Source organism: Crocodylus siamensis, chromosome 1, assembly GCF_052110815.1.
Source record: "Crocodylus siamensis isolate JL-2025a chromosome 1, ASM5211081v1, whole genome shotgun sequence".
NCBI classification, from domain to species: Eukaryota; Metazoa; Chordata; order Crocodylia; family Crocodylidae; genus Crocodylus; species Crocodylus siamensis.
Genome location: NC_143395.1, coordinates 305,488,384 through 305,507,318, shown reverse-complemented (window position 1 = coordinate 305,507,318; position 18,935 = coordinate 305,488,384). Strand labels below are relative to the sequence as shown.

Genomic DNA, 18,935 nt, shown 5'->3' with positions numbered 1-18,935 from the left:
AGGCTCAGAGCCATGACTGAGGGTAAGTAGGGCAGGGGTGGGGAGGCCAAGCAGAGGTGGCAGGGAGGGGGAAAGTGGGAGGCAGATGGGGGAGGAGGAGGGGCAGTAGCTAGAGCTCTGACCCCAAGCCTGGATCAGAGCCAGCGACAGAGCTGTAGCAGTAGCCCCTCCCCCTGCTTTGTACTCAAATCCAAGATAAGGGGCTTTTTTCCCATATGTTGAATGGAAGGAATAAAACTCATCTTGGATTCAAGTATATACAGTATTTTAATTTATCTTGCTTATGCATTCTGTCTCCTCTAACACCAGGGTATCCCAGAAACCTAGTTTTAGATGCACAGTGGTTTGTGTCTGTCCATCTCTCTCTCTTGGGTAAAGCATGAGTGTACATTCTGATTAATGTCTTAGCTGTATATTCTTCTCCAAAGGTTAACCAAATTGTCAGAGGAATTAAAGATGAAAGATGGCTTGATACATCTTTTCTGATTGTCCTTCAGGTTGAGGAACAGGTGAGCACAACTGAAAGAGTATTTCAAGACAGACAATATCAGATTGATGCTGCTATTGTACGAATAATGAAGATAAGAAAGACGCTTGGTCATAACCTTCTTGTTTCTGAATTGTATAATCAGCTGAAATTTCCAGTTAAGGTAAGTGAACTTTGAACCTTCTTAACATTATTTCAAAATACTAGAAAGTGTTGCTCAGTTTTTCCATTTATCTTAAACCTTGTTAGATATTGAAGAAGAATAGTGCAGAATGTTATAGCTGAATCACCAATTCAGATATTAAAGTGTATATGTTAATACAGGGGTTTTCAACCTTTTCTTAATAAGTGTACCCCCGGGGTCGGGGGGGGGGAGGTGAGTAGCTGGATGCGGGGTGGCGGCGAGTGGTCAGATGTGGAGCGGGAAGGTGGGGGTGGCGAGTGGCAGTAGCATGGCATCTACGCGGCCCTTGCTTCTGTGAGGCAATAGTGCGAGATGGCAGCGCTTCATCACCGCGTACCCACAGTCGACAACCCCTGTGTTAATAGAAAGGAACAAAAATGTCAGCAGCTTTATGCCAGGAGTTTATATTTAGAAATAGATGTTTAATTTAATGGTGTATTTTGTTATACAGTTTATAGCTGCCCCAACTTTGAAAATAAAGATAAAAATTTACTTCCATATATATTTCACTTATAATTGGCATAGTATTTAATAATGTTTCTTTTTCTTGTAGCCTGGAGACTTGAAAAAGAGGATTGAATCTCTCATAGATAGAGACTATATGGAGAGAGACAAAGACAACCCCAATCAGTATCACTATGTTGCATAATGAAGAGAGAATCCCTTTTTAAATACACAAATATATCTTCAGGACAATGAATAACTATGCTGTTTCCAGACTCTACTTTTAGCAGATATCTGGTTGATACGTATTATTCAACTAGCTGCATGCACTGCTGTGGAAGAGAAGCAAAGGAGATGGTAATTGGATCGACCTTGTCAAGACTCCTTAGCGATTTTAAATGGCACATTTTTATTTCTTTTAGTTATGCCTTTTGTTCTTTTGGATTCTTCCAAATGCGTTTCTACTATTTTGTTTAAAAATATCTTTGAAGTTGAATGGGAAGATAAAATTTTTCTGTGTAACTTTCTCTGAGATGCAAGTCAGGTTTATTCACTGCACATTCATACAGACCCTTAATGCTGCATTCTTTAGCTACAAGGATTGTTTGAGTATCTTTTTAAAAACCCTTAATTCATGAATACTTATATACAAACAGTGTTGTTGAAATACACTAAATTTCTGAAATTCTGCACCATGAATACTAGTATCTTCACATTTTAATTTTCTTTCAAATAATTCTAAACTTCTCTCTGGTTTGGATAAATCAGATTTTGAAGTGAGATCTTTGAAGTGCCAAGGGGACAACTGTGTTAATGTCTGTAGAGAACTGTATGATAATTTAGCTAAGATATTTGGTTGGGGGGTGGGGATGGGAGGGTCCTGCTTTTGGGGGTAATGAAGAGTGAATCCAACAGATCCTATCTTGCTTTTGGACAACAATTTTTTATCACTGTTTATGTAAAACTGCAGTAAAACCTAGTTTTGCCTTTAGAGTCGCATACAGTGTAATGACTGTACAGTGTGCTCTACACTAAAAAGAAAAAAAGTTTTCTTAAAGACTTTTTTAGTCTTGAAGTTGTGAAAGCATAGCTTTTTGTCTTGAGAGATTAAGGATTTTGTGAGTACCTTGTTACATATTGTATATATGTAAGTTGATTTGAATTGAAGACTGAAAGACTTGTAGCTCTGTTAGATAATTGTAACTATAAGGAAGATACTTTTTGTGGTAATATTTACAAGCCTCTGTTTATTTTACAGGAGTTGCATAATGGTGTGTTTGATTCTAATTAAAAGCTACCAAAGGAGTTTTGATCATGGTGTAATGAGAATTTAACTAAGCAATATTTTCTTGAAAAGTACCTTACTAAATTTATGTAATGTAATTTTGTGCATAAATTAAAAGATCACTATCCCTTAAGAATACATTGTTAAACATAGAGATCTCTTGAGTTTCTTTGTTAAAGTCCTTTCTCTCATCTATTTTCATTCATTGTATTGCATTCTTTGAACTATTTTTGTTCCCTTTCCACTATGGTTAGAAGATAAACCTCGCATAACTTTAGTATAATAAATGTATTTAAAAGTTATTTAACATTGTAATTTAATGTAGACTTGTTTTAATATTTGAATCTTCCATTAATTCAAATAAAACCTTTTTTTGTTGCATATTAAATATTAATTTCTTAGCCACAATGTGACTGTGGTACTTAAATCAATTTTTCAATCTGCAGTTTAGTTAGTTTAAAGGCAGATTTGCTGACTGATTGATCTATGTTCATATCACATCCATCCAGTCCATCTGCAAAAATATTAAAAGTAAAAAGAAAGAAAAAAAAAGTACATATAATGAGGCTAATGGAGCAGAAGATTCTTCAGATTAAAGCAATGCTTCTCAATCTTTTTGGACTTGAGACATGCCTCAGAAAATGCATATTCTTAGCTTTCACTTGTTTTTTTACTACAGAAAATAAGAGTAAATCCTTCTCTGGCGAAGAACTCAGGAAGACCACAACAGGTCAGAATGTTTTTGACACTAGGGATTTCTGTTAGAAATCTCTGGGTTTGTCTTGGGAATCCTGCGTAGATGTTTGCACACCTAACAGAAATAATACTGTTTGTCAGTGTTCAAAGGATCTTGCAACACCACAGCTGAAAATCATCAGACTAAGGAGTTGGCAGTAACAAACAGCAGTCCAGTGATATATGTTAAACAATGGTGCATATCACTGCTACTTCTCTTTCCCTCACTCATTCACCCCAACAAAAGAAACTCTTAACTCAACAAGTGTTTTGATGAACAAAAACAGTAGTTTACAAAAACTGATCGTATTCTCTAGAGACATTTTCACCAACCAGTGAATTATGTCTGCCTGAGGAAGCGATGTAATCAACAGGTAATTCTCATCTGTGTAATTACAAAAACATACCAGTGGACTGGAACTTGTTAGCCAAGTTACTCTCACTATACAGTAATAAAAAAAAATAAGATTTATGAATTCTACTTTTTGCTAGACTGTTTGCATGCTGATCAAATGAGTAAGCAATTTTTCAGCTACACTTTTGATCATGTCATTGGTGACCAAAGCCATTGTCATTTGATCTATGACAGGAGTATCAGATTCTGGATCTGGACCTCTGGGCTCCTCCTGAGCTAGATCCAAGGGGCCAGCAGTAGCTGTGGCATGTCTGGGAGCACTGGTGTTCTATGGGCAGTGGTGGCTCTGGTCCAGGTGGTAGTAGTAGGGCCCAGCAGCAGGGTAAGCAAGAACTGTATCTGTACAGGCATTGTTCTACCCCCTGTGCCACTGATGCCTAGTGACCCCAAATTCTGTGGAGGCCACACTCTCTGCCCCTGCCCCCCAAATGCTAGTAGCCCAGTGAGCTGGATGGAACAGCTCTGTGGCCATGTGTTTAAAAACCCTGGTCTATGTAAAATGAGTTACATTTGTAACAGTTTGGACAATTACATCATCTCAATCACTTGGCAATTTGGTACCAAGGAATTTAGTTAATGAATGTCCTGAGTGTTTTAAGACTTAAGAATCTGAGTGGACCCAAGGCATTGCCCCATCTTAAGAGTCTGTAGCTGCCATCATAGATGCTGATCCATGCCCTATCATTGCTAACACCTGAGAGCTGAAGCCTGCCTACACTTAGTTCTAGTACTGACTGTTCAGGCAGAAAGCAGAGTAGATTTGTACCTTTATAGATTCATAGTATAAGCTTTGGTAGGCAGATGGCTTGCAAGCTTCATCGGATGCAGTGAAGGGACTCCCTAGAGCTAAAGCATTCCCTTTCTGAGAACCACAGCAAAGGTTATGAGCTTTCTAGTTTGCAATCTGTTTCCAGAGCAGGCATGGCAGACAGACTTTACACAGAGTTTCTGAGCATACTATTGCTTTTTATTTGAAAGACCAAGCATGAGAAAATACAGCCGAAACACAAAATTACTGAATGCAATACCCTGCGATCTAGCTCAGCCTTTTCTTCAGGGTCTGACAGTAGGCAGGCAGCTAGCTAGCTTGTGCCTTGTCTTTGACCTTGACCAGTCTTGTAGTGGAATGCTGCTACCTCCCCACCCCTGTCCTTAACCCCTGCTGTGCAAAGCCAGTCTCTATTATCTGTCTGTTACTCCAAAATTCAGCTCCCTGCAGAAATGTATGGCCAGTTTATGGTCTTATGAGTATTTCCCTTATGTTGCCCAGATGGACCTTTTCCATAATGTTCATGAGTTGATCCACACATTCTGCTCCTTTGCTCATTTATTCCCTACTCCCAGTCACTGGCTTTGGACAGATGCTAAACCCAGTGGGGTTCCTGGCCTTTTTAGACTCAAGGCCTAGCTCAGAGAAACCCAGCTCCTAGTTTTCCCTTGTTTGTTTGTTTGACTTTTATGGGTTTTTTTACTATGGAAAAATAACGATTTGTCTGCTGCAAACAACACAAAGATCCCAGTAGGATAGAACCTTCTTAACGCAATGGGTTCCTTTGTGAAATCTGTGGGTTCATCCTGTGGCTCAGGTTTGCACATGTAGCAGTGCTACAATGGGTGCTCCACAGCACCTTTGAATGGATCTCAGTACCCTGGGGTGCTGTGGCACCCCAGTAGATCACTGCACTGCACCATTAGGGTCAGGTAACAAGCAACAAGTGGTGACATGGCCCAAAAGAGCCCTATAAGGAAAGTCCAAAATTCTCCGTAGTGACTTGGTCTGTCACATGGGCAGGCACCACAGACAGCACCACTCTGAACACAGGTCATGGCAGGCTGCAGACCCAGACAGCACCTCTCCCAGCCACGGCGCTGCAAATATCAGGGATCCTAGATTTTTCTGATAAAAAATACCATTTTTTAGATAACATCCACATTTTTCCATAATTGAAAGTAAATGCCATTAATAAATAAATATATACATATATATTCCAGTGGTATTTCATTTTAATCATGAAAAAATGTGGATGTTGGGCTACTTTTTTATATCCGAAAAATGGGTTTGTTTTTTTTTAACTCGGAGAAAACGAGGTTCCCTGCTCACCGTTGCACTAACAAGGTACCATGGCTCTTCCTGCTCTGCTCTGTGACGTCACAGCGTTGCCGAGCGCGTTGCCATGTTTCCCAAAGTAGAAGGCCGCGCGCTGCCCCCTCCGCCGGCCGTGACGCAGCAGGGGGTGGGACCACCCCGAACCGCAGGCTCAATCCTTCCCTTCAGTCCCACCTGAGGGGCGGGGGGGAGGCGGAGTAAAAGGCTCCCAAGGGCAGCTCTGATTGGCCGCCGCGGGGTTCAAGCAACCAATCAGATGGCGGCTTGTACGCAAGCTCAGGAGCAATGGGTTCGCCGGTGCTGCCGGGTTTGGGGCACCTTGCTCGGGGGTGCCTCTCTCCAGGGTTTGCGTTAACCACTAGTGTGGGGCTACTGTGAGAAACGGCGCCGCTCTCGCGAGATTGCTTCTTTAATTATCCCCCCCTCCCTTCTTACCGGTTTCCCTTCCGGTAAAAAGGGGCGGGTCACGTGACGATAGCGCGGGGCGGTGACGTCAACGATCATATGACCGGCCCGGCTTCCAGAGGCGGGGGGTGGGTGAGCTCTCTGTTCGGCTCAGCTGCTCTCTGCGCTCCGTTCCCTGCGCCATGGCCCGGCCCCGCGCTCCCGTGCTCCTGGCCGCTGCTGCCGCGCTGCTCGGTAAGAGGCGGGTCCTCCCCCCTCTAGGCCGGGGGGCCCCTGCTGGGGGTTCTACGCCCGCGCCGGGGAGCCAATGGGGGCGCGGGGGGAGGGGCCGTTGGGCTGGGGGCGGCTCCCCCCACGAACGGCTGGTTTTATTAGCCCGTGCCCCGCTGGGCCGGACCTGGGGCTGCGGAGAGGGGCGTGTTGAGGGAGAGGGACCTCGTTCCACAGAGCAGCGGCTCTCAGCCTCTTATGTACCAGGACCCACTTGTAAACATCCTTGGCCACTCCCGACCCAGTGCCCCTCACCCCCCCCACCCCCAGGCGACGGTCCCCAATCAGTGCCTCACAGGCTGGAGCTCTGCCAGCCAGCAAGGGAAAACCCTCGGTTTTTTCTCTTCTTTAAAGGGGAATCTGGTTTTAAAGCTTGTTCTGCACCCTTCCATATATATATTTGCAACCCACTTGTGAATCATGACCCGTGGCCTGAGAAATGCTGCCCCAGCGCAACTCTCTCCTGTGGAGGAGAAATAAGAAGCTTTGCTCACTCACTCATTTAGGAGCCAAGCCAAAAAATAGGAGTGTTGCTTAGAGGGAGGTAAAAGCTGCCTGTGAGGCAGGGAGGGGGGAGCTGCTGTTCCCAGGAGCAGCTGGTAAACGAAAGGCTGGTCCCGGATCGGCATCCATGAGGGAGGGCACCTAGGGGCCAAGACAGGGCAGTGCCTCTGCTCTGCTCAAATTCTGCTGTCTGAAAATGTCCCAGGCTAAATTCCCTCATAGCCAATGGCAGAGTGACTGAGATGTTGTAATTGCCCAGACTATCACAGACCTAACTCGCTTCTCAGTCAGGGGTTTCCAGCCTACGGGCTCAGAGCAGGGCTGCTGGCGTTTCCGGCCTGGGCTGGAAGGGTGGAACATGAAGGCTGCTAAAAAGAAGGGAGCCTTCGCACCCATGGGCTGAAGAGCTTAGAAGGAAACAGGTAGATTATTAATGAGCGGGGATCCTACTTTTCTCTAATTTAAAAAAAAAATCCCCAATTTTCAGGTTAAAAAAAGTAACCCCAAATCCACATAGTTCCATGATTAAAATGAAATGGCATTATCTCGATCTGTCGGTAGATATCTATATATTAGTCTTGTTTAATTTTAATCTTGGAGAAATGTAGATTTGGGGTTAAATTTCAATCTTCAGACTTAAAAAAGTTTTTTTTTAAATCAGAGAAAACCAGGATCCCTGTTAATGAGCCATAAAGTGAAATGGTTTCCTCAGTGCTGCCTGACTAAAAATGTTGCTGCGGGACAGTTGGTTTTAAACTTTGGATGGAGCTGAAATCGGAGGGGAGTGCAAGTGCACCTCCAAATACCCCTGCTAACAGACTGCTGGGTTTAATTCTCATTTGAGGGTTTTGTGCTGCATCAAATCCAGACCTTGCATGCCCTAAGTACCTGTGAATGGTTCAACTGAACTCATACTACATACTTGTGATTTATTCAAGTTAACATTTTTCCTTGTCTGTTTTGGAGGCTAGATAATCACCTAGCCAGGGTTGTTTGACTCCAGTACTCTTTCCTGCCAGGGCAGGGGGTCAGACTCGATGATCTGCTCAGGTCCCTTTCGACCCTACCAACTATAAAACTATGAACTGAAGGCTAGGAAAATCAGTTCCCAGGCAAACAAGGTCTGTTTTTAGCCTTAGAGGTGCAAACCCCTACACACAGGCCACGTCTACACGAGTGGTGGACTGCGCAGTTGTTACTGTGCTTTTAGTACTTGCATAATCAAGTACGAAATGACTGCACAGTAACTGACATTACTATGTAGTCATACCCCACGTTTCTTTTTTTTCTGACACTACTGCACAGTAGTACTGCATCACGATTAGTGCCTCCCAGTGCTACTACACCATAGCAATGAGCAGCCACAGTTCACCAGATCCCACCCTGAGATTTCAACTAGGAATCTGCCGGTGCCTGAGCTGTTCTGACTGGTTGTGGTCTTTCCGAGTTTTTTGCCACAAGACTTGCTCTGTTATTTTTCCATAGTCAAAAGTAGAGTGAAAGTGAAGAATTGGTATTTTATGAGAGGGGGCCTTGAATCTAAAAAGATTGAGAACTGCTGCTGTAGCTCTCCAGGCTGGGGCTTCTGTGCAGGTGCCTGTACAATACACACCTGGCATGAACTGTGCCAGCCTGGTGGCAAGCTAGCCTGGAGATGTGGCTGCTGAGTGTTTGAGGTGTGCCTGGGTGAGCTCAGTGTCTTTTAAGATCTACTTCATGAGAGGTGCCTAAAGCTAATACAAGCTCTATACATCTTTCACTTTTAAAGCCTGCAAGCTGTTATGCTTGCAGAAGACTTACCAGTATGATCTGATTGGGATGGTGTCATCGGGAGTGTGTAGGTGGGTTTCTCAGCACTAGCAAAGTTACAGTTTTTGTTTTCACTTTATCTTTCTGGAGTCCCATGGTGCCTAGTAGACAGTCATTTTAACACTAATGAAAGGATTTTTTTCACACGGCATGTAATTATAAGTGTGGAGGTCATTGCCACAAGGTTTTGTGGAAGCTGATTGTTTAGCCAGATTCAAAAGAGGGATTAAACAAATTCTTGAAGGAAAGGTGCATCAGTAGCTATTGAGCTAGTGAGAATTAGGGGCACAGCTTCTGAGTCACCACTTCCTAGACTAACTGCTGGAGGCTGCAAGTGAGAGGAATGGTAGCGGGGGAAAAAACCTGGTCATCCCCTATTAATTTTCCCTTTCAGTATCTGCTCTCTGCCACCATGTGACACAGGAAACCAGGCAAGATGGACCTACAGTCTGACCAGTAAATGGCAGTTCCTATATATTCTTATACTGCTTCTGTCATATTCAGAACATATAACAAGAAAAAACAGCAATGAAGGATGGGAGAAGATGGAGAATAACACAACGGTTCCCTTCTTCCACTAAGGCCTCTGGGCTTATAGTAGGAATAGTTCCTGTTGCCTTCCAAGCAGCTAGATGGGTTCAATAAGGGCTTCCTCTTTGAGACACCAGTGACAGAGGTTACTAGCTAAAACCTGAATTTCTGGTTAGGGTCCAGGGATGCCACCATAATAATTGTTCTGAAACTTGGCAGTATGTGGAAGGGAGTAGGTTACTTGCCTTAGCCCCAGGCAGTTGTTTTCATGTTTAGCTTTTAGGACTTACATGAGTCCATAGCAAGTCAGTTTTAATCTTCTGATGTCTTGTTAAGAAGCACAGGTCTTGAAATATTTACAAAGCCTCTTCATAAAAAATCACAAGCTTCTGTGAAAAGTCACTGCAGTATCACATTTGGAAGAGCTGGGGAGGACAGGAAAAATGTATGCATGAGTTGGTAAGAGCCAAGAGAATTGGGTTTTATTTAATATAACACAATGCACAAGACAAAAATGTGGCCCTGGCATTGAAACTTGTAATTCTACACTGCTTCTGGATGAAGGCCTGGTTGAGGTGAAATACTGTATAGCACAGGAACTATTGTGAAGTCTCGTCAATAATAGCAAAACTATGCAAAGACGTGTTACCACTGACACCAGTTCAGCTTCCCTAGTGTAACCAAAGTTGGAAGCTGTAATGGAAATAGAGTGCTGGCTACTGCACCTACTAGAGTAGCTTAAGCACCTACTCATACCTAACTTTGCTTTCAGAGACTTTAACAAATTTCCTTAAAGTAGTGTGAGAGTTACTTATATTAAAATTTCTACCTGACCAGGAAGGGGAGCTGAGCTGGTGGTATTAATGATGGGAGTTATCTGTATGGCTGCTGTATCCTGTCTAGGGCTTAATTCACTAAGGTGTTCCATATTCTGCATCAGGAGCCTCTATGGAGTCTTCAGCTAGACCTTCTAGTAATGTCTTGTGGAACTGAATAGAGGAGACTTTTTTCTGGCTTTATTCAGCAGTCATTGGCCATGGATGCCTGCTGCACTTAACTGCTTGAGCTTTGACATAGCTATTGGACTGGTTCTTGGCAGTATCTCACTGATCAGATTGGTGTTACAAAACAGAGAGGAAGAAAGATAAAAACGGACTAATCTTTTTAGTTGTGGTATCATTGGCCAATCATTGCCATATAGATGTGTAATTTACATAAGTGTCATCCTTGAATTAGCTACTTAATTGTAGAACTTTGTGGGGGAAGGGGAGAAGAGTCTTTCCTGCGTCAGCCTTGCTTGGGATAAGTGAATCTTATGCTGGTGGAAAATGGCTGTAGCAGGTGCTCTAACATGTCCTCTCCCTTTGCCTGCCTGCAGGCTGGAGAACTCCCTTTCATCAAGTGAATTCTCTAGACAGCTGCTCCCAGATTTCAGTCTTTTTTTTAACATTGCCAAAGAGACCATAAGATCACAAAAAATCTGATTTGAAGAATTCTTAAAAGTAAATCTGTAGGGTTTGTCTACAATACAGAATACCACCCTTTAAACATAGCTGCAAACCTCAATCAAATGACACAATGCTGAATGGTAAAATATAGACAGGATAAACATATGGCCAGAATCACATTTTAACAAACTGAAAGAATATCAGTCGGCACACTATCTCCTTGATTGCATAGATACTTAAAACAGTAAGTCCGAGACACTGGAAACTTTTTACTCAAACTTTAAAAGTGGCCTGTTTAATCTAGTGACATTTTACACATTTGATAAGTATTTCCTATTGAGCACTTGTAGCAGAGACCTACAGCATCAGTGAGCATGGTAGACATTGGAGCATGGTGCAGTGAAGGACGAAGAACTTACTTTTTTCTCTTGGTTGCTGCTGCTGAAACATGCAGAAGGATACATTCATGTACGCTGTTGTATTGAAAGACTCAATTGCAAAAATCTGAATGTTTAGAGATTAAATTTTCCATTAGTAAGAGTATATTTAGTAATTGGACTTGAGAACAAAATGAGGAGAATGGGATTCTCAGAGTGCTTGATGCAATGTTCAGACATTCCTTTTTACAACTTTAGTCTAGCAGTTTTGAACCTTGTCAGTGCAATGGTGTATTGGTTTTCAGTGCTTGCTTTGCATATGTTGCTTAACCACTGTCCTCTCACAATCACTTTCTGGAAATCACTGACTTGCAAGAGTGGTTGTGGGCAGGGGAATTTGCCTAACCCAGATTTAAAGTACACACTTAACACAATAGCTGCGTGAAATACATAGCAATCTGTATTTGGCTTTCTCTGTTGGGGTGTTCAGTCATGTGAGCAGGAGAGTGATCCGAGCTGCGTCTCCCCACTGTACTTGCCTGTCATGATTTAAATCAAAAGCAAAAAGGAGATCAGTGGTCTTTTATGGCTAAGAATCAAATAAAGCTGATCCTGGTGGAGGTATCATGGTGTCCCACTCCTGGGGATCCCCCAGACCCAAATCATCCCTTTCAAGGTGTGATTAAAACACTCCACTAGGTCATTGGTCTGAGGGTGATAGATGGAGGTGTGCAGTTGCTTAATCCTCAACTTGGCAGACTCCTTTTAGGATTTTGGACATAAAATTCTTTCCTTGATCCATAAGGATTTCATGGGGAACACTCACCCATGCAATCCACTTCAGCAGAGCCCCAGCTATGGCTGTAACTGTTACTGATCTCAGGGGTACTGCTTCAGGAAAGCGGGTTGCATAATCAATTATTACTAAAATAAATCGATACCCTGATCTGCTCTGAGGAAATGGCCCCACCACATCTAGGGCGATATGATCAAATGGCCATCTTGTGAGGGGCATTGATATCAAGGGTACCCTCCTGGGTTTCGCCCCTCTGGTCATTTGCCATGCGGGGCATTCTGCACAGAATCTCTCTACCATTTTGTAAAGGCTGGGCCAGAAGACCTGCTGTTTCAGGTGCACTTCCGTCTTATCCCATCCTAGATGGCCTTTCATAGGGAGTGCGTGGGCGACCCTCAGCAGGGTCTCCCAATACATGCAGAGAATAAGGACTTGGCTCCTCTCCTCCCCATCTTCTTGGCTGTCCACCTGATACAGCAGTGGTCTCCAAACTCTTTTGATCACGCACCCCTATCAGTAAAAAATTTTTGAGCATGCACCCCCAATATATGTATATTTATTTATAAATTATAGACATGTACTACTCAGTGTAACGCTGTACAAAGTTTGGAGACCACAGTACACTGTACTACCGTACTTCTGCGTTATGGAACTTCCACTCTTCCCTCAGGATACCTCACATGCCGTATGTGATACGTGACTGTCTGACGTATGGACTGAGTGAAGGCGCCAGTGTCAAGCTGTATATTAAATATTAGTAAAGCTTAATTTCTTTCTTATTTTTTTTTAGATTAAAAAATAAATATAAATAGAAGTTCTAATATTTTCTTCCCGCATCCCAATGGCTTGTCTTGCGCGCACCCCACTTTGAAGACCACTGTGATAGAGGATGCCTCTTATCTCATACTGGGGATTTTGCTCAGCTTTCTGGTGACCCACTACCTCTCCTTCATCTTTTGCCAGTTGAGACTGCCAGATATTCTGGAACAGGGGCTCTTGTCTTTGCTCATCCCAAAAATACTCCTTGCCTATAAGTTGTTCCATATCTCAGTTATCTTGCTTGCCTTCCTTAGGATCCCCAAAGCGGACCATTCCAGAGAATTGGTCCCACTCTCCACCTTTCTTGGTGATGACTCGAGCAATGACTTCCTCAAGATAAGGCCAGTCTCCTCCCAGAAGCCTGGGGTGGAGTAGGGTTTTGGCTAGACCCATGGCAATCTCTTTGGTGCGACTGAGTACGGTAAGCGGAATAGTCTTGCGTTCATAGATATAGGAAGCCCCATGTATGTATGATGGTGTCTCCAACTTTTACCTCGAACACTGGTTTGTTCTGACAGCCCTGGGCCCTTATGTCATCCAAAACTACAATCCATTTTCTCATCATGTATAGTATCGACAGAAGTTTCAGTCTGGGTTTTCCACGGGCAGAACTGGGAGAGATGTCCTTTTTCCCCACATCTGTAGCATGTCAGTTCTTTAGAGTCCCAGATTCAAAGTTCCCTTCTAGGATTTTGGGTATTTTCACCCCGTCACGACTGGCTAGGTGTTCCTTGTCAAGTTCCCGGTGCTGGACCTCCTGGTTGGTCTCTCCTTGGAGCTTCACTGTCCCCTTCAGCAGCAGCATAATCCTCAGCAAGCTGTGAAGCCTCTTCTACCGTCTTGGATTGGTGGCATTGCACCCGCTGCTGAGAGCTATTACTGAGATCAGTCAGGAATTGCTCCAGGACGATGAGATCCACCACTTCCTGTAGGGTATGAGTCTCCAGCTGTAACCACCATTCTGCCAAATCCCTTAGCAGTTGTGCTAGCGGGCGGGGACAAGCCCCCTCCATTCCCTTCCAGGCCCAAAACTTTTGACAGTAGAGAAGGGGCCCAATCCATGATGCCCAGCTGCTGGGGTCCCATTTTGCAGCTGTGGCTGTCCTTTCAAAGGCTTCTAGATATGCTTCCACATTGTTGTCTGGGGACATCCGGGGAAGTCTGGCCCTGTCACCCACTCTCCCCAGTGACACCTGCTGTGCCTCAATTTTCCTCACATTAATCCTGCTGCGGAGAGAAGACAGGTTCGTGCTTCTGCTTCTTGGGGATGCGCCCTTACAATCTCCTCCAGCTGAGCTTGTTGCCCCTGCAGGAGCCAGAGAATGATACTGTGTGCCTGCTGCCAGTCCGTTGGGACATGTGTGTCCATGTTGCTGGGGTTTGTTAATGACTGGCTTCCCAACCAATGCACCACTTTGTGAGTGGGAGGGTGATCCTAGCTGCGTCTCCTTGCTGTACTCGTCTGCCGCTATTTAGATCAGAAGAAAAAAGGAGATCTTATGGCTAAGGATCGAATAAAACCGCCCAGATGGTACATACTTTATGCAAGTTTATTTCCCAAAGAAAAGTAGCGCAAAAACAGAAGTCTTGCCAGTTACCTCGTTAGTGAGACATGTCTGAGTTGCCAGCAGATCTTGCAACACTGGATGCCTCTCCAGTTACGATGTAGCGCTGAACGGCCTAAGTGCTAATTGTCTTATTAGCAAGGCACATTCCCCATGCCTCTAGCTTTTGTTGAGTGCCGGGAGCAGTCTAGGTTATCCTCTTGCTCTCCGCACCGCCTTATGTGGCAAAGCTGTGGATCTGAGGGTCAGGGCTTAGTCCAGCTTGGGACCCTCTTGCCCACCTGTCGTCCCAGGGTTTTTATCACTACTTGGGATTCCCCCGCTGAGCTGCTAGCTGTGTCAGCTCTCCTTACACTCACTGGGGTTGCCTGAGGAGTAAGGTAAGCAACTTGCCTGACATCTTTTGTCTCAGGTCCCGTAGTCCCGACATCTTTTCCCAGGTCACCAGATGGGCTCCTTGTCTCCTCTCACCTTTTTCTTGTACCCAAAGGCGATCAGTCTGTCTCCCGCCACCAGTTTTATGCCATTTTTTCATGGGCTAATCAGTCGATCTTGTCTTGGGTGTGTAATTCCTCCCACCTGGTAGGTGTCATTGTTGGGTCAGTCTGACCTGACCTTGTCTAAGTAACAGGGCTCCTGCTTGAGTCCCTGTTACAGGCCATATTGAGGGATAGCAGCTGTTACTTAGTTTTGTTTGGAAAGCAGACCTCAGACTGAACGTCATGGAACTTTGTTGTGAAATCTTATATCTAAATCTTAAAGCTCTTGACTCTTTAAAAACAAAACCAAAAAAAACCTTAAGTAGTACACTGTGTTTCAAGCAATGCATCATACAAGCCCCTAATATCATTGGCACAATTGCTTACTTGAGCATGCTCGTTTTAATGCAGTCACGAAGGGCTTCTGCTATACAGTATCATCTCGGCTGTCAGATCCTTAGCGTGTTAAATCATTTGGCATGGTCTGCAGCTTTTCTGTCTTTGGAAGAAATGTGGCGTATTTGCATACTTAAAACTCCTGAAAGTGTAATAAGTAGCCATGCAGTTGCCAAGTAGATCATTAATCCTTATTTTCAATTTGAGGTGGGCTTCTTGGGTTCAAACATGTGAGTTGACAGTGGACTTAAGGGCTGGCCCCTTGGTAAAATAGCCTTGCTAAATTGTACTGGAGAGGATACAGCTAATAGTAGAGGGCAAAGTAGATATGCACCTTTATAAATTAAAAGAGATACAGAGCACTAGCTTTTTGTGAGCTTGAATTCATTTAATCAGATGCATCTAAAGAGCATGAAGATGGCAAAAACAATGATGTAGCCAATGAATCTGATGAACTTGAGCTCACAAAAGTTGGTGCTCTGTATCTTATTTAATTTATAAGAAGCATATCTTCCCTGCCTTCTGTCTGACTTCAGACTAATGCAGCTGACTACTTAGGGCTGTGCGAAGCTTCAATAGCCAATTCAGTTTGAAGGAGATTCAGCAGCACGTGTGCAGCCAGCTGGGGAGGGCATGGGTGCCCCCAGATCTGCATGAGGCAGGCTGGGCCAGGCTGCGCTCCAGATGGGTGGCAGAAGACACTGGGAGTGGGGCCTACTCCCTCCCCGCTGCTTACCCAGCCTCCCCACGCCTCCCAGACAAGCTGACTTGCAAACAGTGGCAGGGCATGGGAGCGGGTGCATGCACCCAGATCAGAGCGGTACTGGTGGCAGGAGCTATGGGGAATTTTAGAGTGGTTGCAGCCCCCCCCCCCCCTTCCCCCAATTCCACCTTACTCTGTGGGACAGGTGGAGCACAGCCCTGGCTCCACCTGCCCTGCAGAGTGCAGCCTGGTGGCAGGCAGCTGGAGCTAGCCTCTTGGAGCGTAGCCTGGCCCAGTCCGCTCTGTACAGATCTGGGGGCACACCCACTCCCATGCCCTCCCGGACAGGTGGCATGCAGTGGTGGGAGCCCCCCTCCCCAAGTCTCGCCCCTGGCTGGGCAACTTGTCCCGGCCCCAATACCTCCCTTTCTGTGGGAACATTTGTCTGCCCCCCTCTTCACCCACCACAACAGACTTAGCAGCTGGAGGCAGCTATGTCCAGCATGGTCAAGGACTGCTGCCTGTTTAGTCTACAGCCAAATCTCCAAATTGGCATCAAATCTTCAAATTCAATTCAGCTGAATCAAATTGGGATGGTGACTCGAATCACATAATTAAATCACTCTCCCTCCACATAGGCTGAATCCAAATCAAATACTTACCACTTTCCACAGGCCTACTAACTACCTCTTGGTGCTCATTGTAACCAGTATCTTGTGTTCTGCCAGCAACCTGATTTAGTAGGAATTGTTCCTCTGGCTATGATGCCAGTTCTAAAAGTTGAAATTAAATTGTAGAAAAGACAGAATGCCTAAAGCTATAGAAAATTACATTTCTAACAAAACTAGCTCTTTCTTTGCCTCCTTAAGTCTAATGCCAAAAATCTGATAGCATTATGTGCAGTTTCCCTTGCCTCTGGTATTAAGCTGGCATATCTTTCCAGTAGTTATTTAATTTTAGCCAGTAAGTTGTATGTTTGAAATGATTGGAAATATAATTACTAAACAACAATTTCAGAGATTGCTTAGTGCCATCGTTGCTTTTGAAAGCTTCATGTCCTTTGCATGCTTAAAAGGAATTCATTAGAACAGCTATTTTTGTATTTTACTGCACTATTCTCATACAGAAATATACATGATTACTTAAAACTCATATACTGTAAACTTGCAAAACTTGACTGTGTCCCAAGCATATGTACTTGTTAAGTTTTTTCATGATTTTTTTTTTTTTTGCCTTGCTAACCTGAAAGCATGTTTATGGTTTAAATAGTCTTAGTTGTGATACAGGTCACATGCTGAGAACAACCTTTTTTCCCCAGCTCAGCTTTCTCTATCTTTTGACAATGAAAGCTGCATAGTACATAGTACTGAGCCTCTCTCTTAATGCAAAATGTAACAAGGTAGTGACACTCCTTTCTTTTGGTCCTAGAACATTCAACTTCAAATGTGGTAAGGCTTTATACAATGAGAAATTTATAAGAAACAGTTGCATCAGTCTTTGGCATTAAGACTTTGGGCACAGCAGTCTGCATTTCAAATTTCTATACAGCCTTCTCAGAAAGAAGCTTCAGCATAGCAGGTTAGCGGCTCATACGCTTTCTAGGAAAACATGAACAGTTTCTGAATGAAGACTGAAGGTGCTCCCTGTTCTGGATGAGAAGTTTGAAGTGGTTCACTGATGGTTGGTTGGTTTGTTTTGTTGTCCCAGATGTTTCCTGTTAGCTGTTTTAGACTACCCTCAGTTTTCCCCTCCCCCTCTGCTTTTTATTTCCAAAATGCTATCCATGAGAAAAGCACATGTTCTGTTATCTGAGGAGGTATGTGTACATTGCATGCTTCTGATGCAGTGTAAAGGTACCTGCGCTAGATCTGGAAGCAGCCTAACTGTGGCAGCGTAAAGCTGTCTAAACTAATTTACTCACTGCAATTTACACCTATCCAGAGTAAGAAAATCCCAGTCTAAGCTCTGGATTTCAAAGTTTCAGATAACAGAACATGGTGTAGTTACCCAGTGACTTGTCAAACTACAAGTATGCAGCCACTAAATAACTGTTTCCAAGTTTTTAAATAGAAAAGGGATGCCTAAATAGTGTTGGTTGGTCGGTTTGTTTAAGTTAATGTCTTTATAAACCTGGGGGAAGATTTTTATTGAAATATTTCATGGCAGAGCCCATATAAAACACTTCCACATACATGACTCAACAAAGTTAAAATGGATATTTTTCTGATGTTGCATTGTGGGGGTTATTTTTGAATAAATGACAGGAGGGCATTCATGCACTTATGTGGTGAGAATACTTCCCTAGAGCACTTTCTGAAGCATAAAGATTATTGGCTCCACAAAGTCAGACTGATGCGCATGTCTGAGCTTGCCAACACAAGATTCAACTCTTCTGCCTGCAGTTAATTGACTGCCATTTCTCAGGAGCAGTGGAGCATTCTTAGCGCTTGGATCTCCTCCATAGTCTACACCTATACTTGGTGTAAGTAGCTCTTGCAGATATGATTCTGTGTTGAGTTAACTCAGAGTGGAAATTTAATACAGATAGACCCATAATGAGCATGTGTAAAAACCATATTGAACGCAACTAAACTGCACCTGGAAAACTGATTGTTGCCATTAGCTCCCTGCTTCAGATTGCAAGATTGTTATTTTTATTCATATACCATGCACATCTTTTTCCTCAAAAATTGAGGTGTGCATCTTAAGCAGGAAATTTGATGCTTCCTGGAATAGAAACATGCAGATCCCACAGAGAAATGGCATCAAATGGTTGCCACTTCTCTGTGGCCCAGCAAGCAGAAGGGGCAGAGTCCATTGTTTAATGCACAGTTGCAATTTGGAGTACCTACGGGGTGGACATGCAACTTGCACCTGAAGTAGCAGTTGAGCTGGCTCAAAGCAAGTGAGCTGCTGCACACAGTCTGTAGTATCTTAATGTGGCTTGAGAATGACACTTAATACTTTATACTAGTTCCTATAAATAACAATCTTTTTTTTTTTTTTTTAAGTAATACTTGCTACTGCCCTTGCAAAGGTCCAGGGCCCAACCTTGTACTACTACACCAGAAAGTTCTTGCTGTGTTTTGCAGACTGTCTCCTGGAAAGCCATACTCCCTGGACATTTTGTCTTTCCAGAAGGACCTACTTTTCACTGTCAGGCACCCTTCGGAAAA

The 18,935-nt window shown here is 43.8% G+C and overlaps 2 protein-coding genes across 3 annotated transcripts in view; both read left to right on the top strand.

The window, feature by feature from the left end:
- Positions 1-2,803, top strand: part of CUL4A (cullin 4A) — a 60,340-nt gene extending 57,537 nt beyond the window's left edge. Inside the window, exons 19-20 of one of the 2 annotated variants that reach the window (XM_090021900.1) lie at positions 498-650; positions 1,225-2,803. In XM_090021900.1, the coding sequence (XP_089878026.1) occupies positions 498-650; positions 1,225-1,320 (249 nt within the window). In that variant the 3' untranslated portion in view covers positions 1,321-2,803. The remainder of the gene's footprint in view (positions 1-497; positions 651-1,224) is intronic. The other variant, XM_090021908.1, reaches the window with a different exon arrangement.
- Positions 2,804-5,942: 3,139 nt separating this feature from the next.
- Positions 5,943-18,935, top strand: part of LAMP1 (lysosome associated membrane protein 1) — a 40,946-nt gene continuing 27,953 nt past the window's right edge. The window contains exon 1 of the mRNA XM_090021920.1: positions 5,943-6,296. Coding sequence (XP_089878046.1) covers positions 6,245-6,296 — 52 coding nt within the window. The 5' untranslated portion in view covers positions 5,943-6,244. The remainder of the gene's footprint in view (positions 6,297-18,935) is intronic.